The 26917-nt window shown below is 33.9% G+C and overlaps 1 protein-coding gene across 2 annotated transcripts in view; it reads right to left on the minus strand.

Annotated features, from left to right (window-relative positions):
* Positions 1-26917, minus strand: part of LRRIQ1 (leucine rich repeats and IQ motif containing 1) — a 175425-nt gene that overhangs the window by 867 nt on the left and 147641 nt on the right. Inside the window, exons 18-21 of one of the 2 annotated variants that reach the window (XM_047788337.1) lie at positions 22533-22665; positions 20336-20396; positions 17169-17289; positions 36-475 (exon numbers count right to left, since the gene is read on the minus strand). In XM_047788337.1, coding sequence (XP_047644293.1) covers positions 444-475; positions 17169-17289; positions 20336-20396; positions 22533-22665 — 347 coding nt within the window. In that variant the 3' untranslated portion in view covers positions 36-443. Of the gene's footprint in view, positions 1-35; positions 476-17168; positions 17290-20335; positions 20397-22532; positions 22666-26917 lie in introns of those variants that run through there. The other variant, XM_047788336.1, reaches the window with a different exon arrangement.

The following is a 26917-nucleotide window of genomic DNA, read 5'->3' on the forward strand; positions in this document are numbered from 1 at the left end:
AGGTTAAATGAAAGAAACTGACCAAAAAATTTAAATACATACAGTAGTCCCCTTCTATCTACAATTCAAATGTCCCTGGTACTTCAAGACTGAGAGAATACATTTTCTTCGTTTCTAGATATTTATTTATACTTGTTTATGTTTTCATAGTTGACATTTTTATAATTGCTTAAATTTAACAATGACTATCTTAAAATTAGTCTTAGAAGTTGTCCTACTGAATGAAGCAAGGACTTTTTCAAAAAGAAGAATTCTTGGTAAACGCGAAGCACATTCGATGGAAAGTCTGGAGATGTTAATGGGTTCTAGTCCAGCTGCATAAACCACAGCGTTGCCTGGATAGGTCACAGCCCTTCTGAGCCTTAGTTTTCTACATGAGGAAAACCATCATGCCTTATAGGGTCACTGCGAAGATTAACTTTCTCATTACATTGCAGTGGTGGTTAGGCCTGTGAGAGCGCTTTGTGAACAGGTGCTATAAAATGGAAAAAAATATATATTTATATTCAGTAAGTTAGAACTTCGCCAGAGAAAAAGTAACAAAAATTGTTGGATGTTAAAAGCAAATTGTAGTTGTAAGAGTGGGCTAGCAGATTAGGACGGCTGTCCTCAGCAGGACCCCAAGACGCCGTATCCAGAGTCCTATTAAAGATTTAGGATCATCTGCTTTAAATCTCCTGAGGATCAGGCAAAGCGCACAGGGCTGTGTCTGTGGGACAACGTTTGAAAAGCAGCAGAGTGAGGGATTCCAGAGCTCCCTCAGTTCTGGTTTGAGGCAAAGGTTCAAATCACATGACTCTTCTTCACCGTGATGCTTTTGTGCTTTAAGTCAGTTTCGGGGGAGATAAATCAAAATTTTTTCGAAATTAATACTTTTCCAACTAAAATTTAAAAGTATTTGAAAATATATGTCCAAATAGAAAGTTTAGAACACATTAGATACATTTGTGGAAATTGGTCTGTAGTTTCAAATTTGGTACAGCAGGTTGGTAAAAACTGTTTGTAAAAGTCCATCTTATATTTAAAATCTCTTTTAAAATAGAGGATTGCTTTTTAAATTTTAACCTTAAAACTATGAGGAAAACAAATGTAAAGAGTTAAAGAGCCTCTATAAAGGAGCATATTTTACTTTTAGTCCATGAAAAAAAATGTTACTGAAAAAGTCAGGAAAAAAATTAAAAGCTATTGTTTTAGGAACAGGTATTCAAGGAGAAAGGCTGATGCCTATAGCTAGAGGCACAAGTCTGTGATGGAGTTAGAGACAGAACAGAGTGCAGTTTGGACACCTTCCGAGCTGCACGTGTGAAGACAATCTCAGCGGAGAGACACACAAGGGAGATGCCAAGTGAAACTGGCTTCTAGGTGCCATCCAGATTTAGCCTGCGTTAAACCACCCCTGGTAAGTCAGACAGTATCCTTTGTGAAACTGCCAGAACTCTTTCAAGCAACAGGAAAATTACTGCTGCATAAAAGCAAATTTCCTACTGATAAAATATAGGAAGGCATCCTCAAAGCTCATCCTCTTTCTGTTTATTAGATGTATATCAAAATTGAATGTCTATTTTGGTCTATTAAAAAAATAATAACAGTAACAGCAAACCCTCACCTTGCCCCAGCTGTAAAAATTCTTTGATGAATAAATAGTTTCTCCTGGATAACAAGTACCTATCTACAAGAACACATTAGGTAGGAAGAATGCTGGGGCTGGATGGATGGGGAGGCAGGGAGCACTGAGAAATGAAGGGCTATTGGGATACATTTAGAATTCATACATTTATTTAAGATAAAAAAATAGAGATTAATAAAGGAGTGAGTGAATTTCCACAAATGGCTACCACAAATGTTTTGTTTCAATAGAGAAAGTTAAATCAAGTTCCTTGTAAGCATTACTCAAAGTAATAAGTAGAAATAAGTATATATTTTAAAATATAACTCAGTAATATAGTGCATCACTGGTTAATATTTTTGATGCAAGTATCTGAAGAGTATAAAGCTGAATTATTTAATGACTTTATTTTTAATATAAGCTTTTTATTTTTTGTCGAAGATGGCAAATAATATGTAAGAAAGGTGGCACTTTCTCTACAAAGTATTGAAATATATAAAGATAATTTCATATACCTCTAAAATTACTGTTTAAAAATTAAAGTGAATTGCATTACAATGTGGCTTTTCAGTAGATCAAATTCTCATTCATCTCTCGGTATTTTGCTTTATTTTTTTATTACGCAATCCCCAGCTCATTACATTTATTGTGTTGTACAATGATCATCACAACCCAATTTTACAGCATTTCCATCCCAGACCCCCAGCTCAGCCCCTCACCCCCCCCCAACCTGTCTCCTTTGGAAACCATATGTTTTTCAAAGTCTGTGAGTCAGTTTTAAAATAATTTTTCTATTGACTACAAAGTTACCACACAGTACATTTTTTTCCCTAATACTGTTCTGATGTCTTTATTATTTTGAAGCTGCTGATGAATGTTTAGCCTTTTTGTACTTAACTACATGTAACCCCATATATAAAAGGCAGCTTGTAAATTTTTCATAGTTTAGTGTAATTCCATCAGCAAATAATTATAATTAAACCATACCGCGTAGTATTACAAGACAGTTTTATAGCAATTTTCAAGTATATTTTCTGTGGAATTAAACTACTGTAGGAAGCTAGTCTTTAAATGACATAAACACTTGTGTGAATATATAAATTTTTTTAAAAAAAACAATATTTTAGATGTGATTAAACACTTGCATTATATTGTCCTGCTATGTGTAAATAAACAATTTGAGCAGTAATCAATATAGCTTATTCTCTCATTGCATTTAGTGAGAGTCTTTGTTATCATATAAATTCTTGAACCACCAGATAAATAGAAAATAAATTGAGGAGTAAGCAACATGTCTATGAAGGAACCACATATTGCATTCATTGCAAAGCTACTACTTTGTCCTATGATTACTCCAGAAATGAAAAAAGAAAATAAAGAAGCAATTTAGTACAGTCAATGGATAATCACTCCAAAATTACTTGCCCACATGAACATACAATAGTGAGAGAATCTTGCTTCAAAAAATTGACATTAGAGCTAGCCCTACTGATGGGTTCCTGGAATATAACAGTTATAACTAAAGGACCTTCATTAGGTATTTTTTGTTTGTTTCCTGTAAGGTTACTGTTATAGATTTTTGTTTTTTTAAACAATAGTCTGTTCTGCATTTGCAGGTGACTATACAAATCAACCAATCAGTCTCTTACATACATGCTGAAAGTATGTCTTGATAAATATGCTCTATCTTCCAATAAGTCACTTCTTTGCCACATAATCTGTGTTCTGCTAAAGATTTGTTCTGGTCCTTTAAACACTTTTTTTGGTTAAATCCTTGGTTCTTTAACAAATGTCAAGGTCTATATATGCTGTGTTTTGATAAGTAATTTAATATGTAAAATGCTTTGAATGGCTCTCCTGGTATGTATAAGAAAAACTTCCTTAAACAGGTTAAAATAGAAGTTTCATGATGTAGAGTAATACGTCATTGGCTTTTCATCAATCCAAACAACACTGTGTGTCTGGATATGGAAATCATTTCAAAGTCCTTCCCATATTGTACTGCTTAACAACAGATACAGCAGAAGTAAAGTAGTGGGGAAAAAAATCAACATTTTAATAAAAGTGACCCGAATAGATTTTAGCAGCAAAGCATTTACATCAATTTAAGTGCTGTGAGTGAAAATTGCACTGGGCAAGTTTGAGGTTGAGGTAGATATTATAGTGCTCAGATAACAGTTGCTTTTTAAGGCTATTGCTATGTCCAATCTTGAATTATAGTGATCATTTACAGGTAGATAATGTCTAAAAAAAAGACTGAAAATAAAACATATTGTTGTTTTGTATCACATTCAGATGACCTCAATGTAACATGGTAATTTTGCTTGTTTTTGAAATTGTTTTCTCCAAGGAACTATATTTGATCACTTGTGATGGAACATGATGGAGGATAACATGAAAAAAAGAATGTGTGTGTGTGTATATATATATACACACACACACATATATATATACACACATATATATATATATATATACACACACACACACACACATATATATATATATGTATACCTGGGTCACTGTGCTGTACAGCAGAAATTCACAGAACATTGTAAATCAACTATAATAAAAAATTAAATAAAAAAGGAAATTATTTTCAAGATTTTTCAGTGAATAAAAGTTTTTTCTACACCTTTGTAAAAATAGTAATAAAATTTCCATTTCTCAAAATCTCAGTTGGACCCTGACATTTACAGCTATTCATTCTGCTTACCCACTATTTAAGAGGTACATAAATAAGAAAACCAGTTAGGTTTACTACATGTGATAGTCACAAGAATATCCACAGTATTTGCTATTGTTGCTGAAAGTCATGATGCCTGTTGTTTCTTTATAAATCAACACGACACAATTTGCTTTGTCTATGAACATCTATTTTGAAAAAAATAATCCCAAATGAACATAAAAGCTAATATGTATCATATAGGGTAGAGTATCTTATTTTGATATACCATATAGATTTTACTTTTCTATTTTGCCCGTTTCTTGATCTTTTATAATAGCTCCCCCTCATATTTGATCTAGAATCTTTGAAGCCTCCCTATAGTATGGACTATTTTCCTAGGTTTTATTATGTTTTAACACACTAGTGTGTTGATTTCTTCTTACAGATACCTTTTTGTGGTTCTGTCTGCACAGATATGCACAGGATGCATAAAATGTGGTACTGAAAATACTATCTTGTTTCTTTAAATTCCGTGGTTCTTACACTACTATGATTCAATATACATTTTTTTTTTTTCTGGAGGAATTTTTTTTTGACTGATTTAATTTTTTGATTGTAAAATCTAAACAGGTTTTATGATTTTTTTCAGAACTAGATTTGCCATCTGTCATGTGGTCCTTGCATTAACTAAAACTCTTCTTTTCTGGCTTCCCAGCAAACTAGCAGATATTTATTGAGTTTTTAAATTCCTAAACTGACTAGGCAATGAAAGGGTAACTCATTAAGGAATTAAGAATGAAATTTAACAACCTGTAAGTTATCTAGGCATCCATCTTCTATCGCATGATTGGTTCTAAAAATCAGGTTGTATGGCCCATTATTCTTGTCAATTTAGAAAAGGTCTGTTCCCAAATTCTCCAGTCTTTTAAAAAAATAGTCTCTTCAGGATTCTGTTCAATTTTATTAGACTTACAACTAAGTGTACATGAGTATTTGTAATTAAAAAATAATGGCATAAATTATGCTAATAATTGAGAGTATTTTACCCTTAATTGATATGCATATTCCTTTGAAACACTTATTTCTAAGCCTTGTTTTACCTCTCATTTTACCGTGTTAATTAATTTCGCAAAGTAAACGTTTAGCAAAAATACGCATTTTAAGTAAATTCCCAAATGTTTATCACTGAACAGTTATTCTTTGGAATTTAAACATTTAAAACCCCAATTAAAATTTAAGGGCCACTTGGAGTCTTTAAAAGCTTTAATTTAAACTCTTATTTACACATTCATTCAATATGTACTTATTTAGTGCCCATCTTGTGGCAGACACTGTTCTATTGTGCCTTTCAATGAAGCCTCCCTGTCACTTTCCTTCCATGTGCCGAATAATATTAGTAACCATCATACTGCAGTTGCTTTCCATTTCACTCTATTCTCATAATTCCACATTTACAATCCTCATATGGAACTTGTATAAAACGAATACTTATTTCCACATTCCCAGATAGTGAAGACTTGTGGATAGGTTTCCCAAAAACTTTTCATGGAAACTTTCATTATCCCCTTTCATGCTTATTAGTTCTTAGCAGGGAGACATTTGGCAACAATAAACATGACTCCCTTGAGGATTTATTATATTATTGCACTTCAGTTTCATTCATTTGACAAATGCATTTCACATTTAACCATACCCATTTATTTTTGCACCACATTAGCTAGGATAAAAACTCAGTTTGAAATCAACAAACTTACCCCCTCCGAAAAAAGAAGTCAAAATAAAACAAATGAAGAAAGAAAATGATCATGAAGGGGTAAGAAGTAAAATATTACAGTTAGAAACATGATGCTTTAATCTGTTATCAATAGAGCCTACATGGATCCTGTCCTCAAAAATGTTAGAATGTGTGTAAGTTGTTTTGTTTTGTTTTTTTTATACAAAGAATAAATGTAGTTGACATATGTACCACTAATTCTCGCACACAAGTACAGTTGAAATTTGTCTTTCCCTGGATAATGTCAACCACTGAGGAAACTAACTACTGTTTTAGATCTGTAAACATTATTCTGTGGTTACTAATAGCTGTTATATTTAACTGTGTCTGGAATCATTGTTGACTGTTTCATTAAACTGTCTCAGATCCTGGAAACAGGCTGTATAATGCTGTTAAAGGACATTAAATCAACAGCTATTTATTATTATGTGCTTACTCTGTGCTAGACTTTTAATACACATCTATTAGATATTTCTAGCTACCACGTAAACATGCTCTTGGTATGATAGTAATTAATTCTGACCATCCAGTTCTGGTTACAGGAATATTTCAAGGGTTGAAGTGCTAATGTGTTTGTTTATCAGGGACAAAATTTTAAGACCTAACAAATCTGTACTCTTAAAGATCCTGCCAAAAAATTGAGACCAAGAAAAAGCAAAGTTATGGTTTATGCAGTAATAAAATAAAAGCCTTAAAAAAGTTTAAAATTTTACATTGTTAGAGACCAGCTCTTGCTAAACAAAATTTCTTAAAATTAACAATTCTGTGATGCAGCTCTAAGCTTTTTTATTGCCGTATTACTTTAAATCAAACACTTCAGATAAGAAACAAGAGCATAAACAAAGCCAGCTTTTATTATACACAGAACCAAAAAGTTTAACTTGGCAACAATTGTTTATAAAAATCTTATCTTCACCTTATTTTTATCTGGGGGAAAAATATAGTGTCTAGAGGGGGATTGAAATTTAAATACTTTAAATAGGAAATCAGATAGTCAATTTTTACCTCTACAATGAAGTTTTGCAACAACCGACATAGATAGTGATACTGTGGAATTATTTTACTAGAAGATTTGTTTGGCCATGCCCATGGCATGTGGCAGTTCCCGGGCCAGGGACTGAACCGGTGCCACAGCAATGGCCCAAGTTGCTTCGGTGACAACACTGGATCCTTAACCTGCTGTGCCACAAGAGAACTAACTCCCAGGAGATTTTGTGGACAGAACACCATACTTTACAAGTATGCCAGCTAATTAAAAGTATTACCACAGTGTACATTTTTAACAATCTCTATTTTGCACTCAGCATCTACAAACTTTTTGCTTGCATGCAATTGCATTACTTTTTCCTATCAAGTCAATTTAGAGCACATTTCTCATCACCCATTTGCCCCTCATTTCTCCAGTGTCAACTGACTCATAACTTTCTTAAAAATGTCATATTGACGGAGTAGCAGAGATTTCAGAGTCCATTGTGTCTCAAGCCCGGCTTGACACTTATATTTGCTATCTCATTTAATCCTCAATACAACACTGCATGACACGCGTCACCCCTCATGTTTAAAATGGGGAAACTGAGTCCATACAGTTAAATTACTTGTCCAAAGGCAAGTGATAGTTACACAGTTGAAACTTGGCTTAACATGACTAAGGTTTATAAAAAAAGACGAAATCTTTTTTAATTTTAAGAAATAAAGTATGCCTCTAATATGATAGTACCATTAAAAAAAAAAAAGGTGGCAAATGTGAGATGCACATCTGTTTTTGTATGCCTTGGAATGGAAAGAACTCTCCATTACTGGGAACTAAGGCCTATGAAATTAAAGATGAATACAGTGTATGAATGAAAAACACACTGTCCTTAATTTCTATAAGTTGAGGAAACACAAAAGAAAGATATTTCTGTATCTGTATCCATATCAATATCTTACCTATATCCATATATCATCTTATGACACCTAGCATGATTTTTTAATTTAAGAATGACTTTATCTAAAGATTTTTTTTTCAGACTTTCTTATCCTTTACCTGTGTCACTGTCTTTCTGTTTATCCCCGAAGGTCTTTGTAAACTAAACATTACTAGAATTTCTGAAGTTGTTCAAAGAATACTCCCAAAACATTTGAGTGATTTTGGCTGAATTACATGAACCCATATGTTAATAAAACAATATTAATGAATGTCTCTTTTTTAACTTTGTGAAAATAGACATGGAATACTAGAGACTACATTTTTTTTTTTGCTTTAAGAAAGTATGTGAGGAAGATGTTTTAGAATTATGTAACTATCTAGAATCTCTAAAGGCCAGGTACAAGTAAAACCAATATGCTAGTTAATTAGTGGACAGCCAAACCAAAACTCAACTTATTTCTCATATATATATACTTTCAGTCTATACTGAAGATATGCACAGGTAGGGACATAATTAAATATAACTTTTATGCTTTTGACTACTCTATGGGACAGAAAATTAAGTTAACTGTACATTTCTAAACATCCAATGAGGAAATAATCGATTTGTAAATTTAAGTTATGGAATGTAGGGAATCATCTGGAAGTAGCAGAGCTGGCAGAATGGTCAAAATGTTAGAGCTCTCGGAGCCTTGAAGAAGGGAAATTTCAAAGGAGATGCAGGTTAGGAGGAGGGTGGCAGAAGGGTTAGAAAGCAGCAAGATGACAAAATGGGGAGGCCAATTCACTGATGAAGCATCAGTTACTAGAATCATAGTCATAAATTAAATTATAGTTCATTTATAGCTATTTATAACTATATTCACCCAATAAGTTTCCTTACTGTAGGAGTAGAGCAAGACAGCTGGTGACCACACATGTGAATAACATGTTATTCCTTTGCTTTTTCCTCTAATAACAATTTAATTTGTATAGAACGTCACAGAATTTACTAATTATTTTCAAGATAACTTATTTATTAAATTACCTCATACCTATAGGTCTGCAGCTGGTTAATTTAAAATTAACCATTTAATTAAAAATTTACAAGTGGCTTCTTCCTAAAAAGTAACTATCTAGCTAAAGATTAAAGATAATTTCCAAGTACCACCCTATGAAATGCTGACTGGGTTCTCAAGAGGAATTTTTTTTTTCTCTCTTTTTAAAAGAGTGTATTTGGAAAGGCCAGAGAGTGCAGAGAAAAGGGAACTCTGTTACACTGCTGGTGGGAATGGCAGCTTGTGCAACCACTATGGAGAACAGTACGGAGGCTCCTTAAAAAACGAAATCTAGAACTACCATATGATCTAACAACCCCACTCCTGGGCATATATCCAGAGAAAAGCATAACATGAAAAGACACATGCCCCCTAATGTTCATGGGAGCACTACTTTCAATAGCCAAGATATGGAAGTAAGCAAAATGTCCATCAACAGAGCACTGGATAAAGAAGATGTGGTGCATGTGTGCAATGGAATATTACTTAGCCATAAAAAGCACGAAACAATGCATTTTCAGCAACATGGATGGACCTAGAAATTATTATACTAAGTGAAGTAAGTCAAAGACAAATATGAGCTCACTAATGTGTGGAATCTAATAGAAATGATAACAACAGAACTTACAAAACAGAAATTGACTCAAAGATTTCAAAACCAAACTTGGGTTTGCCAAAGGGAAGATGCGGAGGATGGGAGAAGGGATAAATTATAGGGTTGGAACCAATAAAAACACACTACTATATATACAATAGATGGGTAAAGGGGACCTACTGTATAGCACAGAAGATATTTACTCAATACTGAGTGGTAACTTACATGGGAAAATAATCTGAAAAGGAGTGGTTATGTGAATATGTATAACTAATACTTCGCTGTATGCCTAAAATTAACATAACTTTGGAGGTCAACTATATTCCAATAACAATTGTTAAAGAATGTATTGGGACATTAAGATAACAACTACTAAGTATTTACTGTAGAATATTCTTAGGACAAATTATTTCAGTAGGCATGCTGAGTTTTAGAATCACTTCTAGATTTATAAATTCATCCTAATTTTATAAAATAGCTGTCCTTTCCATAAATGATAAAATTTTCTGATCTTTGGAAAACACTTAAAAGAAAGATTTATTTATCTATTTCAGTTGACTGTGCTTAACCAAAGTAATTAGAGGTAATTTAAACAATACTTGAAATCAGAGTCATGTAGGAGTATCCTAGCAGGGAGAAAACATTCAGTTACAAACATGATTTTCTTACAATAAAACATTAGAAATAATAGCTTACGTTGCTTTTTAATTGGAAAATTGTCATATACAAAGTTTTAGTATTCTAGTTGCAGAATTACAGAATTTTAAAGCTATAAGAACCCTTGGATTTCCTGTATGTTTGTATTTACTCCCCTTCCCCTTCCCATATGAGCACAAAAAATATATTTATATAGTCATATAATTTTTATCATGAATGTTCTAAATGAACAAACCAAACCTCAAGTATCTCATCTAAACTCACAAAACATATATGTGAGAAATAGGTTTCAAATTCAAATCTGGCCTACTCCAAATTTATTTCCACCATTCAGGGCTGCCTTCTTCATACTAAATCTAAGGTCGCAAACGAGCTAGTGAGGAGCCAAGGCAGGACTAGAGGTTGACTTTTCAGTCTGTTAGCACAGATTCTTACCAAGACCACGTTGTCTCTCACTGTGTTTAAAAGTGCAGTTGACATATTAATCATCCCTCTCACCTCTGTCCTTCATAATTCCAGTTTAGCAAGGGCTATGCTATACTTTAATAAAGTCATTCCCTAGTTAATCATATTCCCTTGTTAATAACAGGGTTTTATAGGTCGGAAGTAGTTTACAAAACTTAGAAGAAAGAGACAAAGATTGATGGGGCAATATTATCTTAATTTGAGGTCTTTTATGTTTTTCCTCATTTTTTTTTCAACGGTGAAAATTTCTTCATTTTTCTCACTTAAACATGCCTTTTAGCCTAAGATGTCCTGAGTAATATAATACTAGGCCTTACTTTGGTCAAAGCTGTGATTCTCTTCTGGAGAACAGTGAATATTAATTTATCTACTTGTTTGTTTGGTTGCCGGGCCTATGGCATGTAGGAGTTCTCGGGAATCGAACCCACACCATAGCAGTGACCAGAGTCACAGCTGTGACAGTGCCAGATCTTTAGCCTGCTGAGCCACCAGAGAACGTCCCAATTTATTTTTATAAAGGTGTTTTTCATACATATACTGATAATTCATATCCACATACACAAATGATTATATTCAGAGAGCAGTAATTTAGTGCATGCATGTACATCAGTTATCAATTTATTGCTTCTTAGCAATGAAAATACCCTTCATTACATGTTTAATGATAAAATAATTCCTTTAAGCACTTCTGCTTTATAGTGAGAACAATGTAAAGCTTTCCTAGTAGGGCACACTGAAGGGTCACTGCCAGAGGAAGAGGCTTTTCCTCTTCTGGCATAGATGGAGGGGGCAGAGTCAGCCTTGTGGCTCGGAGGCCCTTTGATGTGGCTTTTGCCTAAGCCACAGGCCCAGAGCATGATCCCTCTGCCACCGTGAAGTCCGACCCAGCCACAACCTGTGTGCTGTCCTCTCCACAGGGAAATCAAAGCCTGCTACACCTCTTGCCCTTATCAAGGCCACTCTTACCACATGCCAATGCTACCCACTGCCTATCACCTATTCTCCCTCTGTTACTCCAGAGACTTGCCCAGTAATGCCAGAGCTGCTTTGGTCTGGCTATACCAAGAACTCTGCTATTCAATGGCCGGATCACATCTTCTCCAATGAAGTTTGAACTCCTTCCAAGTTTATCTTCCTTGGGTACTCTTCCTCAGCCCTGGCGTACCATATAGAGATTCCTTCTGGTTTATAGCTATTCCTTCAGTATAGGTAATACTCGGTTTAACCAACTTGATGATAGCTATATACTGTGACTCAAACTGTCACAACACATATTGATGTGGATTATAACTCCACCACGGCCAGAACTGTGCTAGTGTGGCTCAGCACTCTTTGCCCTGTGTGATGCAGTGGCCTTAAGGAACATTCCATGTTTTTTTTAATGAACAAATGACAAGGTTGGCTTGTAGGCTAGACCCATGGGAACCTGCAGCTCATGACAGGGCTATGTGAAAGACTCACCCAGAAGGAAATCTTTATCATTTATATACACTGTATTCTTTAAAGTTAATAGCACCAGAATTTTGAACAGGTCAGGTGCTCTTAGAAGCCTTGGTAGATACTGTTGAATGTCTACCAAAGAGTAGCTCTTCTACTCACTTTCTTTATCAGAACAGCCTTCTTCCCACTACAGAACATGAAAAAAATGTCCAATACACCCTTTTCCAGCCCTCTTATGCAGCTAAGGTATAGCCATATCCATTCATTCATCCATTAATTCATTAATCAAATATATAATCAAAGGGTCTATCATATGCCAGAGAGTTGTTTCTAGATACCTAGTATATTTCATTAAATTCCCTGCCCTTCTGGACCATGCAAACGATCAGGGGAGAAGGAGAATAAACAAGAAACATAAAAAATTAGCACCACCCTGCTGTGGTCAATGAAATCTGAAAGAAAGTCAGTTTAGATTCTCCTTCCTGATAGAGGTCAAGTCCTTCAAAATTCCACCTTCATGTTGACTGAATTCCATAATAGAGTGCTATTTATATTACAACCTTTCTTTAAAATCTGTGACCATTTACTAGTATAAATCTCATACAAACAGTCTAGAGAGAAGGCCCTAAATGTTAATGGAAAAGTTTTCCCTCCTGGAGAAGATAACATCCATTGAAAGATATGATATAGGAGAAAATAACAATGGCTGACAAATTCATTTATTCTCTTAATTTAAGTGATTCCATGTGCTAAGCATGTACAACTCATCTTTGTACTTTTTAAGAAAGAAATCATAATTTATATTAGTGTTTTTTTGTTCCACCTTTACACTGAGATGGAAGCAAACCATTTATGATACAGACAAGTTGGACGGGAAGCAGTGTCTTTAGACTAGGAATCAAAAGACCCAGTTTTGAGTATCAGCTCTACAACTTTCTGGATCCTTAGGTCTGGACTATTTATAAAATTTAAATCTAAATCACACCTATTCAAAATAACTTTCAGGTTAGTTTTCTTTCCACTTTTAAAAATGTTCTTCCCCCCTCCCCATTTTTATTAAGACTTTTTTTTTAGAGCAGTTTCAGATTCATAGAAAAACTGAGAGGTAGGGACAGAGATGTGCCATATACTTCCTGCCCCAACACATGCACAGCCTCCTTCATTGTCAACACCCTCCATGAGAGAGGTACCTATGTGACAACTGATGAAACTAAACTGCCAAAATATCATCACCCAAAGTCCATAGTTTACATTACAGTCCATTCTTGCTTTTTACTTTTGCACATTCTGTAGGTTTGGAAAAATGCAAAATAAATGACATGCATCCATATATTGGAGGCACTGTATAATATTAGGATTGACTCAAACTTATGGTATCATAGAATGTATTTTCACTGTCCTAAAAATCCTCTATGCTCAACCTATTCATCTCCTACCCAACCCCCCAAAACCTGTGATATTTTTACTATTTCCATAATTTTGCCTTTTTAAGAGTATGTCCAAGAGAGTACAGAGATGGCAAACAGAAAGCTAAACTAGTTATATAGTGAGCAATGATCAATCAAGAAATGGCTCTTGAACGAATGAATAAAGGGAATTTTATTAATTACTTTCTATTCTTATTAGGCTACATATTTCAGCACAAGGAAGACTAGAAGGCAATATAGCACTGGCTTTGGAATAAGAAAAGATGGGTTCAAGTTGCTTCTTTCCCTTGCTAAGATTTTTGTCCCAAGGCAAATTAAATAAACTCTCTAAGTCTCATTTATATTAGCTATCAAAGAAAAATAATCATTACAAATAAGAAAAGATAATTGAAAGAAATTGGTTAAGCTACAAATTGCTAGAGCAATAAAATTATTATTACTGTAATGCATCCTTTATTTTAAGTATTAAATGGGAAAATTGAGAAAACCAGAATCATTTAAGGAAATCAAATATTTTTGTCTAAATGAGGCATATCTATTTCTTGGCATAATCATTATATCAATGGCAAATTTATATATAAGAATGTGACTCTTTTCAAACCATAAGATAGATTAGAAAGCTAGACAGCAAAAGACTCCTTTGTCCTCTTTTAAGAGAGCAACAAGACCTAAAATGAAAAAGAAAACTCAGGAATTCCTCCAAGAAAAGACAGTATTGCTTGAGATGGATGTTAGGCTGACAGTACACTGGTTCCGGTATAATCTGACACGTGAAAAAGGAAGACAACTTTACTTCGAAGCTGTTTAAGATTATGCAACAGTAACATAAAACAAACAACATTAACAACTGGTATAAACAATAAGGTATTCTTTAAGCCCTTACTAGGCAATATGTCACATACTTTACATATATTTTTACTAATTTATTCCTCACTAGAACTCTATGAGGTGGACATTAGACTCCCATTTTATTGATAGCAAACTCATTCTTAAGAGTTTAGATAATTGACTCAAGGTCACACAATTTATATGTGATGGTAGAGTGGGGATTTAAAACCTGAATGTATCTGATTCTAAAGAATACATGTTACAAATATTATAGCAACATTGAAAGAGAAATATCTAGAAAAGTTCAAAGGCTGAAAGAGTTTTATAGCTGAAGCCCATAAACTATTCTCTAGATCTGGCTTGCAAAGCTAAAAGAAATATTTTAGCTTTAATAAGGTGACAAGATTTTGAGAGAGAGAAAGCTGGAGGAAAAAGAGCTTTCAAAACACCGAGACTGTCAGAGGTTGGTCCAAGGCCAAGGGGGCCAAGGACGCAAGGAATTCAACAGTTAAAAGATTTCTAGGAATTATAGGCTATGCCAAGTTTCTTTTAGTCAAGTAACTATTAAGAGTATGGTTCTTTTAAGCTGACTAGTTAGCCCATGTGATGACATTCTAGAGACTTCAATATCTTACCTCAACTACTTTTTTTACAGCTATGTGTAGGTGGCAGTTACAAAGAACATTTTCAAAGCATTTATTTTGTGCCAGATACTGTTCTAAATGGGTTATATATTTCATCCTAAAACAGCTCAGCAAAGTAGGTATCATTCCCATTTTAAGGATGAGAAAATTAAGTTATGATACAAATCTAGGCAATTTACCCACATTCTTTACCCATTTTATTATGCGGATGTCATAGGAAACTAGTAATGACAATGATGTGCTAAGTGGTATTTATTCATATAATGAAAATTTTATTTTTCTAAAGTGGCTTGTCTTAAATTGTCACTTAATGAATAGATTTAGTGATAAGGCATGTTTGCACACACGGAACACCAGTTATTGACGACTAATTGAAATTACAGTGAGAACTGCCTTATTACAGTTTCTTAGAGAAGATGTTAGAAAAATGAACTCTTTATAATGATCTTGTACACTCTAAAATCTATGATTCAATGTTATATAAGTGAAAGATGAAACGTGCATTTCAGGATAGTTGCTGACATACTGAGTTATTTATGTTTTAATATTAAGATGATACATTATGAACAGAAGTTCTGATATTCTGTAAAATGACAAGGTAATTTTTAAGGAAGTTTTATCTGATTCATTTCTTTTTACCTATACTACTCCAAAGTGATAACATATGAGTTTGTACTATGCCATGCTTAAAATGGGTAAAGCATTATTCATTATTATCTGGGTCACAGGTTGATTCCTTTTGAAATGTTTTACATATATATACACATACACATGTATAGTGTAGAAAATGATGTAACGTATACCTTAGGTTGCTACAGAAAATTTATATTAAATGAATACTTTTACTTAGGTGAATGAACCCAAAATATTGCTCTGGTTAGTATTTTCTAGTCAAATACTGACTAGAACAAACTTTCATGACCAGATTCTATAGTCAAGCAAGGAAAATTCAAGCACCAGATTCTATAATCAAGGAAGGAAAATTCAAGCACTCTTAAGAATTTAAGCCTGGGAAATATTTTTAAATTAGATAGATTAAAAGTATAATTTTAAAGCAAAATTTATCAAAATGAACTTGCACATATTAATGGATTTAAATGACAGGAACCTAATAATTCCAAGCACCTGAATGAAAAGTCAGAAAATCATTTTGAAGTTTTCATTTATCTGAAGAGCATCTTCTGGATCATGGAATTGTTCCCATTCAAATATTGATAGTGTGTGTATTTAACCATACTATCAATGAGCAATAAAACTTGTTAAAGAATAGCTAGTACTTAAAATGAAGTATAAGTTAATGTGTGGAGTTTTCAGATTCACTATACTTTGGGAAAATTAACAAAATATGATATTAAATAAAGCATCTTTTACACTCATATGTCACAATATTAAAAGACATTTCAGTATCTCTACAGTATTAGTTAAATGAAAAGTTTGAAAAAATGAGTCTCTATTACACTCAAACACTTAAGATACAGATCTTTTGTAAATGTTTTCACTCTTTTCAGAGTTAATAACTACAATGCAATTCTTGTGGAAGCAATGATAAACATAGTTATATTACAAAATTAAAGGTACTAGATGTGTATGACAGGATTAAAAATATAAAATGTCATCATTAGTAAATACGAACTCATTTGTTCAATAGAAATAGTTTTTAAGACCACAGTTTTGAGAGTATAATATTACCTAAAATCTACTAGTTAAAAAAATGTCTTTCAAAAACTAACTTTACTTGCAATATCTATTAAATCAATGACAAAAGGCCCAAATACACTACTTTGATATATAAATCCAACTTTTTACAGTTAGCCTAAACAAATTCTTTCAGAGCTAAATGATCAAAGAATTCAATACGATCCATGAGGGGTGGGGGAGGGACAACTGAGTCATAGAATTAAACTAAAATAAAAACGGATGCTGTTAATTTTAGAAATAATTTAATTCTGTTTATATTAAAGAAGACATTTAAAGAAAGAAAAAATTCCAATGCATATTTTGGGGCAATACTGGTTGCTGGCATCCTACCCCTTATCTGTAAAAGAATGCTTGCTGGCATTAGGTTCCATCAATTCATTTGCGATCTCTAAATTAATTCTGAAGGAAACCACAACTTACTTGAAGATCCCGCTGAGTGTCTGTGTGCCTGATTTTTTTTTTCTCTCTTCACAGACAAAGCACTTCCACTGGTCATGGAAAAAAGGTCTAAATCCGTGTCTTCTCTGCTTACAAGTCTTGCCTGGGAGCAACGGGAGAGAATGTATACAATCATGAAACAAAATATGGCATTTTCTGAATGCAGCTCACATTACCCCAAATAAACAAACAGGCTCTGTCAAACAACCTTCTTCAAAATGATACCACAATCCTTTATTGCTGCCCAGGCAGAACAAATGCACTATGTCAAAGCATTTTTTGCAAATAAGAGCCGATTTTAAAATTGAGGTTTGCTATTTGAGTCCGTACAACAAAAGAAAACATTTTAGTAGAATAATTTTGAAGAAAATCAATCTTAAAGGCAACAGATGAAACTTTAAATAGCTTAACATCACTTATTTACCACAGATATTATTTAATTCTTAATTGAATCTTAGAAATGCCACATTGGATTATTTTCTGCAATATTCACATTTTACCACTAATAAAATTCCCTGACATGCCTTTCATCCCATATTTGTATTTGACAAAGCTGCAAAAGGTCTCTCTACCTTCTCATTACAGACGGTATTAATATAAAAGTACTATACATTGTCTAATTTGGGGGTCAAGATAAATTATAGAAATTTCAAGATGCTTTATTTTAAGGACATAAATATTAGGTAATTTATTTCATTTAAAATCCCTCTCTGAACTTTTATTACAATCTTGGACTGAACTTAAGAGTTGAAAGAGTCATTTACTGTTTTGTAAAAAAAAAAAATTGTTTGTATAATGTCTAATATCATTAAGTAAGGATTTATCAGGATTCAATCCTGAGATGGGAGAAAATGCCATGAAGGAAAGCAAAACAGTCTTAAAGTAGCTGGGATTTCACCCAAACCACAGGATTCTTGAAATCCTGTGAAAAAGCACTGTCCTCAATGTTTGATGTGAGAGTGATCTAAATAGTGTAAAATAAAGCCATAAAGCCACCACAGTGGTTATCAAAAAGCTGTCCCCATATAATGAGCTACAGAAACACATCAAATCAGAAGCAAAAGATTATTCTCTTTCAAATTCAGATCTTTGCTCTTCTCCTTCCCACCTTCTTCCTGCCCACATGCATGAATTCTTATTGTTAGTTAAGTAAGCAAAGTTGTCATTACAGAACTTCGATAGTGGCAGTCATTTTTTTAAAAAATGTGCTTGGCTAGTTATAAAATTGTTTTGTCAAAAAACCTCAGTAGAAAACTGCTGAAGATGAAATAAATAACAACTGGTTTCCAAGTTAACACTTGTGATTAGTATAAAAATGTTACATGTTCTTTCTCAATTTTATTTCAATTAGTGCATAAGAGTATATGTCTAATGTTCCCATTAGAATAGGTCCATCAATACTAAGACATCAAAAGAAATGGTTGAGAACTAAGAAGGAACCATCACGGCAGTACCCCAATTTGGTAAGTCCAGTTCCAAAACAAGGAAAATACATTTGAACCACACAGGGAACCCTCCTGCTGGCCCTATAGGCTTTAACTATAAGCCTGAAGACTTTGAAATCACGTTTTATTTGCTTCGAGTTAATGACACAATTTGAGTACACTTATTTAAAAAGGATGGAACCTCTGTGCAGCAGCAGTGATTGAGACTGCTAGAGTGACAACAAACCCACTGCACCACAAGAGAACTCCAGCTTTTCATTGCTTTTCATTTTCTGAGTGGTGTCTTTCTAAGTGCAATACTTTTAAATTTGATGAAGAGCAATTTGTCTTTTTCTTTCTGTGTGTTCTATCTAAGAAGTCCTTGCTTACTTCAGGTTTGTAAAAATACTATACTAAGTTTTCTTTGAGAATTCTTACCTTTTTAGCTTTTACATTTAGGCACCCATGAGTCATCTCAAATTAATTTTAAGTAAGATGGGAAGTAGGAGTCAAGACGCATTTTTTTTTCCATGTAGATATCCAGTTGTCTAGCATTATTTTTTCAAAACTTAAAATCAATTGATTTTCTAAGTATGGTATTTTTTTCGGGCTCTATTCTTTTCCATTGATCCATTTTTCTTTATGAACATAGCATACGGTCTTGATTACAGGGGCTTTATAACAGGTCAACTAGCGTGTCTCTCCTTACTATTCTTTTTTAAGAGTGCATTGACTATTTCATGTTCTTTTATTTGTCTTTAGTACAAATGAACAAACTCCATTTTAAAATTTGTCCATTTCTACTAAAATCTTTCTAAAAGTTTATTGACTTTATAGATCATTTGAAGAGAACTAACATCTTACAGTTTAAGTCTTCATATTCATCCATATGGTGTATCTCTTTGATTTTTTTTATAAGCAATGTTTTTGTTTGTTTGTTTCTTTCTTTCTTTTTAAGGCCACACTTGCAGCATATGGAAATTCCCAGGCTAGGGGCTGAACTGGAGCTACAGCTGCCAGCCTATGCCACAGACACAGCAACACCAGAACCAAGCTGCATTTGTGGCCTATACCGCAGCGCACAGCAACATGGATCCTTAACCCACTGAGCAGAGCCAGGGATTGAACCCCTGTCCTTATGGATACTAGGTTCATCACCGCTGAGCCAAATGAGAACTCGGCAGAGTATTTCTTTTCTTTTCTTTTTGCTTTTTAGGGCCGCACCTGCAGCATATGGATGTTCCCAGGCTAGGGGTCTAATCGGAGCTACAGCTGACAGCCTATGCCACAGCCACAGCAACACTGGATCTGAGCCTCATCTGTGACCTACACCACAGCTCACCTCATCACTGGATCTTTAACCCACTGAGTGGAGTCCAGGATCAAACCTGCAACCTCATGGTTCCCAGTCAGATTCGTTTCTACTGCGCTATGATAGGAACTCCCTTTTTTTTTGGCAGAGTATTTTTAAAAATATGGTAGAATGCCAATATTTTAAAATCTGCCATTCTGAATTAATATTTTAAGGTAATGTTATATTTTAAAGTTATATTACAAGCCAAGAAAACACAGTATTATTTTACTACATAGCATTTTGAGATTGTCCCCCAAAGATAATGCTGTGATATTTTCATAACTTGCACTACTTATGGACATGTGTTAAAGTACCATTTATTGAGCACTGTATCTATGACACTTTTCTGTAACTTTAAACACATTTCTTACCACAAGCTGAACTCTTCCACCATTAAGTACATCTGGATCTAACTCAGGCAAGAAGTGATTGCTGTATAGCAAAAAAAAAAAAAAAAATCACATATAAATGTAGAGGAAGAATATTAACATAGCCAATGAAAAGTTTGGTAGCAATTGGTAATTTACAAAATGAAAATAACAGTTTTCTTAAATTAGGTGATATGCAAAATATACAAATTTACATATTTTCATATTCATTTTAAAGTTCAATCTTACATGAAATTTAAATTTCTAAACAAAACTTAAATGCCACACTTCTTTGCCCAACACAGAGCAAAAATTTTACACAGAGCAAAAAGCTATACACAGAGCCAAACATACACGCAGAGCAAAAAATTTTAGAAAATACAAACATTTTATTAGATGAACCTATATATCTTACTTACAAGAAAGGCAAAGCTTTCTATTTTTAAAATAGCTCTAGCGTGTTAAATGCATTTTACTAATGTGCACAATTAACTTCTCTTTAAGACTAGAAAATTGACACTTAGCTTTTTAAGAACATCAATTCCTGAAAACAATTTTTCTTAAAAATATTACTGCCCCTATATTCTTTTACACATTATATTTTCAAAAGACAAAATCCATTAACAATTGCCTGTTGCATTACATGTTTAAATATAACTTATTTAGAAGTAAGAAATGTTAAGTGTTTAAGCATATCTAAAATATAATCTGAAAAAAAAAGAACCTTCATAATCATAAATCATGACAGGAGGAGCTACATCTGAATGCGTACTAAAAGTTCCTGTTATCCTAATTTAGTTAACTAGAAGAAAGGAACCATCTCAGAATTCAGTGGAAAAGAACTAAGGAAATATAAACTCAAGTGAGATATGGATGATACTATTAAAAAATATAACCTGAAATATTTTGCTTATATTTTTCACATTATCTATCTATCTACCTGTCTCTGTCTGTCTGTCTGTCTGTCTGTCTATCTGTCTATCTATCTATCCTTTTAAATCTCTGGACCACACTTCCTGTATCTGGTTAATACAGATGGTAAGCTATGGGTTATACTGTATTTGTTTATAATTCTAAGAGTGTTGAATTATGAATTATGCTAAATTGATTACTAGCAACATAAAAGAAATTGTGCTTGCATTAATTAAAATAATTAGCAAAATACAAAATTCTCAAATGTTGTTTGCTTTATTCCTCAAAACGTTGGTTTCGTGGTGATGCATGTATATACTTTACGTTGCATTGTTTGGGCTGAATTTTGTTCCCTCAAAATTTATGTTCACATGCTAACCCTCAATATCTCAGAATAGGACTGTATGACAGAGCCTTGAAAGAGGTAATTAAGGTAAAATGAGCCATATGGGTGGGCCCTCCCCCAACAGAACTGGTGTCTTTGTGAGGAGAGGAGACACGAACACAGATAACACAGGTGGAGGGACAATTCCCTGAGGACAGTGTGGGAAGGTAGCCATCTTCGAGCCAAGGAGACAGACCTCCAGAGAAACCTCCAGAAACTTGCTGACTCCTTGATCTTGGACGTGACAGCCTCCAGAACTGTGAGAAAATAAATCTCTACTCTTTAAACCATACATCTGTGGTGTTTTGTCATGGCATTTCTAGAAAACTAATATGTACATTACAGTAAAAAAAACCTGATTTTCTATTAAGTTCAAGGCACCTCGCTAAGGGACATAAACATCGAGCATCCTCAGCATGTTGATCTCACCTCTATTCTGTGAGACAGACAGATTTTATCTTCTCACTATAAAGAAGAGGAAACTAAAGCATTGAGGCATCATTGAAAATGATGGCAAATGGCAGCATCAGGGCTGAATGAAAATCGCTAAACATAAACGGTAACAAAAACAACACAAAGTAAAATACTACAACTTTTAATACGTATGATATTTATACACAGCTAATGGATACCATGCTCTTTACTTTATAAGGAGAATCATTTGTGTAGCTCATCTGTTGGTTTTAAGCACTACAGAAACTAAGTTCTCAAATATTTTAGGTGAAAAGCATAAAGAGTGATTAAACCTATTCTATTAAATCTATTGCCTTTTTATAACCTGGCAATTGGTGCACTGGCCTTTGGCTATATAAAGTCATATTTGTTTTAGTACAATTAGCCTAGGTTTCACTTTTCAAGATGTGTCTGCAATACAAAAATCTAATTTAAAGGAAATGACCTCACCATTTCATATTTCTGGAACTAGTTGGTTCATGAACCCCAACCTGTGTATGAAGCCATTGATATGTATATTCTTTACTCCTTTCTAATTTTTCACTTGCAGGAGTATCTTTATATATAAGTTCTTCTTCCTTACCTAGGGACAAATATGGAAATTTTGTTAGTTATTTAAAGAGATCAAATTTTGGTCAAGCAGTTCAGTCTAGGTTAACAAGAAAGAAAAGAAAATAAGACAATTTAACTCATGGGAGCTAAATCATCAGTAAGGAAAATAATGTCAGTCGCTTACAGATTAAGTACTTTTCATGCTTGAGTTTCAAATCCACTTATTTTGAAAAATAAAGAGATGTTTTAGTACAGCCAATATATTATAAGGCTTGTTTTTCAGTTTTTAAATTAGAAAATACAAATCATTATTTTTGGTAGACAGAATTTAAAGTCTAATTGTTCTCATACTATCTTATACATACGTAGAATTTATATTATGTTGAGGACATCTGAAACAATTTTAATTTTGCATAAACCTAAGCTTGGTTTGTGTAAGCTTACACAATATTCAACCCAGGACTATCATTTATAGTAGGTTTAGGAAACCGGTGCTAATGCCATTGCAGCTATTTCAAAGATGGAGGGGGTAAAGCATAACGATGAAGCTGAGTATGGCAAGTACATAAGAGGAAATTATATGGTGGAAGACTACAGATAACAAATCTACAGGAAAAGAAAATAGTAAAAAAAAAAAGAAAAAACAAAAAGTCCAATTCTTTTTTTTTTTTTTTGTCCTTTCGCCATTTTCCTGGGCCCCCTCCCATGGCATATGGAGGTTCCCAGGCTAGGGGCCTAATCGGAGCTGTAGCCACCGGCCTACACCACAGCCACAGCAATGCGGGATCCGAGCCGCGTCTGCAACCTACACCACAGCTCAGGGCAACACCGGATCATCAACCCACTGAGCAAGGCCAGGGATTGAACCCGCAACCTCATGGTTCCTAGTCGGATTCGTTAACCACTGAGCCACGATGGGAACTCCAAAAAAGTCCAATTTTATATTCACATTTAAAATTTACCATATCTATATATTTGTATTTTTCAAAAAAAGTCTGCAGACATTGCTGCTACATCAATGCCATGCATTTGAGCTACACTGAAGACCTATTTCGAGCCCTTCTCTATGGACTTGATTTTTCTGACTGCTTTTTTTGGTGCCATCACCATGTTTAGGGACTTGTCCCCTTTGCATGTTTTATTGATAATACACCAGAGAAGAGTACCTCTTGAAACTAACTTATGGTAAGCAAACTCAAGAATAATTTAAAACCTGTTATTTAAAATAACTTATAAATTTGAACTGTTCTTTCACTACAGATCTTTGTACACTAAGTTATCTTACATTTGCAAGTTGTTTGGAAAACAAATGAAGCATGATACAAAGCCTGTTTTGAATGCTTGGTGCATGTACACAGGCATATTCACACAAGCTCAGCAGATGTCAGTCTGAATATGAGGATGAGACTTTCATAGTGTCTTTTTTTCCTTTAAAAGTGACACATTCATCATGCCTTTTTTCCTTTAAGAGTTGCTGCTGTAATTAGTGAAAGGAGTCTTGTTTTCCATACAGAGACAGCAAAGCCAGTTTTCAGGAATGCTATAAATCAGGATGTTTATTTCTCTAAATTATGTTACTTAGTAAAGGCAACTTCCTACCAACTTCTCATGCTGATTCATGTTCTTAAAACTGTCTTCCCTGCATCCTGAGTTAGGCCAACCCCTCCACTGCTGCTGTATTGAAGAAATAATTACTTCACATCTGAGGGCTGAACACTGAATTCATGAGCAGGCACTATTGTGATAAACGACCTTTTTTCATCAGAAAGTATAAAAGAGACGTGAATAAAGGCAAAATTGGGGGTTGCACAGCCAGTTACTGCATTAAGTATTAAGCCTCTTCTCCAGCAGAATCCCAGCCTTTTATCTTCCTTTCTTGGTTGACCTGGCCAAATTCTGAACCCATTGAGTGCAATGACAGAAAACAGTGAGCAATCGGTGACTCTGATAATCAACTGAGCCCATGGCTAGAACCTTACCTACTCTTAATATGTAAGGAATTGTGTTGTCACAAGTGTACTTTAACCTAAAGTACAAATAAAAATGGCCTCTGTGTCTTTCTTTTTGAAAAAATAGTGACATATATTTGCAATAGCACTTTCTACAGTGCTCATTCTGAAAAGTTTTCCTCAACTCTAGAGTTTACGAGGAAACCACTCCATAAACCCTAAGTGGTTTTTACATCAGAACTCAGCCAAGGTTTTAAACAACAACCCCTGAGTAAAGATCAGAGATTTCACTGTAAGAGTCCAATTCATATTAACCTTTTTTAACCTGAAGGCATAAATTGGTAGATTGGCATGCTCCGCATGTAAGAAAACAGACCTAGCCTGGTAGTGACACTGGCTGGATGTACTCAAAGCTACTGCCATTCAAATGCTGGAGGAAATGATTCTGGCAAATGATTTTGGCTAAAGCATCTCAGGATTACCTCTCTCACTGAGGAGAAAGCAGGATTTACTCTTTGAAGCTTCCCTTTTAGCATCTTGGTAGGAAGAATGATGGTGACCTGGATTACTTAACAGACACTCATCACTTTCTAGTCGGGATGCCCAATAAATCCTTTTGGCTTCGGAAGAAGCATCATTCTGCCTGCAAAATGTGAGTTCCTACTGCTCTGGATCTTCATTAATTTCTTGTAACATCAAGCTAAGACAAAAAGTCTTTTGATTCCTGCTGTTCCATAGTTACTATAGTCTGTATGTGCTCTTCTGCTTGAAAACACACATTATAATAGTTTTATCTAAACAAATTATTAAACGTTTTACTATAAAGTAATACATTCTCATAATAAACAATTTAGAAAATACAGAAAACTAAAAGGTCAAAGGAAAAGAAAATCTATGAAATCCCACTATTCAAAGACAATCATTGGATAACACTTTTAAGGCATTACCTTAAAACCTTGTAGTTCTTTTTTTTTATAGATTTGTTTTATTTTGGTTTTTGTTTACATACAAGTGTATGTATCCTACACACACTACTTTTCAGTTAGTACTATAACAAATGCATTCTACGTAAGGGAAATCTCATCCTAAATATACTTTTAGGGGTCAGACACATTATACTATGATGTACCAACTTGTTACCTGAAGGTTTTTAATTATTCCATTTAATGAATCCATTTTCCAGGTGGAATTAAATATTATATTCTGAAGTTATAAATATTTTGAAGAACATGATGTAATCTATATTGTCAAATAGTTTTAAAAACTTTCACCAATTTACCACATGCTATATGAGGTTATTCATTTCACTAAGCCCCTCATTAACACTGGGATATTAAATATTCTAAAGCTGTTGATTAGCTGACAAAAATATGTCTAATATGGTCTTAATTTATGTCTCTACTGCTAATGAGATTGAAAGTGATTCCAAATGATTATTTCTTAGTTATATGTCATAAAACATAAAATATCTTTATTGTTCTCAAATATCTGCTGGATATTCTAGTATTTTCATTTTTGTTTTCAATCAACCATTCATAATCCTTTTTCTGTTATTACTGGTGTAAACATTTTCTCCTGCCCATTGTTTGAATTTATCCACTTACTAAATATCTTCTAAACTACAAGCCATTTTCCTCTTATACGTTTGTGTCTCCCAATTCAATAAACTTATATAAAATGATACATAAGATTTCAGGGGCAAATTCTATATTCTTCTAATATTTTATATTTCACACAAAAAGATTCTGGTCAACAAAATTCCTTTAAGAGAAGTTTATTCTCTATCTTCACTTTCTACTCCCTTGACTTTGTCAAAATGAAACTGTCCTTACCAAGAAGCCTTAAACCATCTTACCCACCAAATACACTTTTTTCTAAGACTTTGATTTTTTCTATTACAGTTGATTGACAATGTTTTGTCAATTTCTGCTGTACAGCAAAGTGACCCAGTCACACATATATACATATACATTCTTTTGCTCAGATTATCTTCAAACACATTTATTCCTTATCCTTGTCTTAAAATTCTCTTCTCTGCAGGACTTTGGAACATCAGGCTTTGAGTGTTTCCTTTCAGGCTCCTTTATAGATTCCTTTGCATATGGGTGCTTGTCATTTTTCAAGTATCTAGGAGTCAATCCCACCACTCGCCCTGCTCCCCACCACCCCATGCTTGGCACTGTGTTGGCCTTGGATGAGAGTCAACTAGATACAAATTATTTATTGCCTCATGAGGCTGGCAGCCCAGAGGACCAGATATACCACCAATCTCTATCTTATCCCTATTCTCAGATCCAGCTGAACTGCAGAATCACAACCTCTTTTTATCATCAT

Source organism: Phacochoerus africanus, chromosome 7 (genome assembly GCF_016906955.1).
Source record: "Phacochoerus africanus isolate WHEZ1 chromosome 7, ROS_Pafr_v1, whole genome shotgun sequence".
In the NCBI taxonomy this organism is placed as follows: Eukaryota; Metazoa; Chordata; class Mammalia; order Artiodactyla; family Suidae; genus Phacochoerus; species Phacochoerus africanus.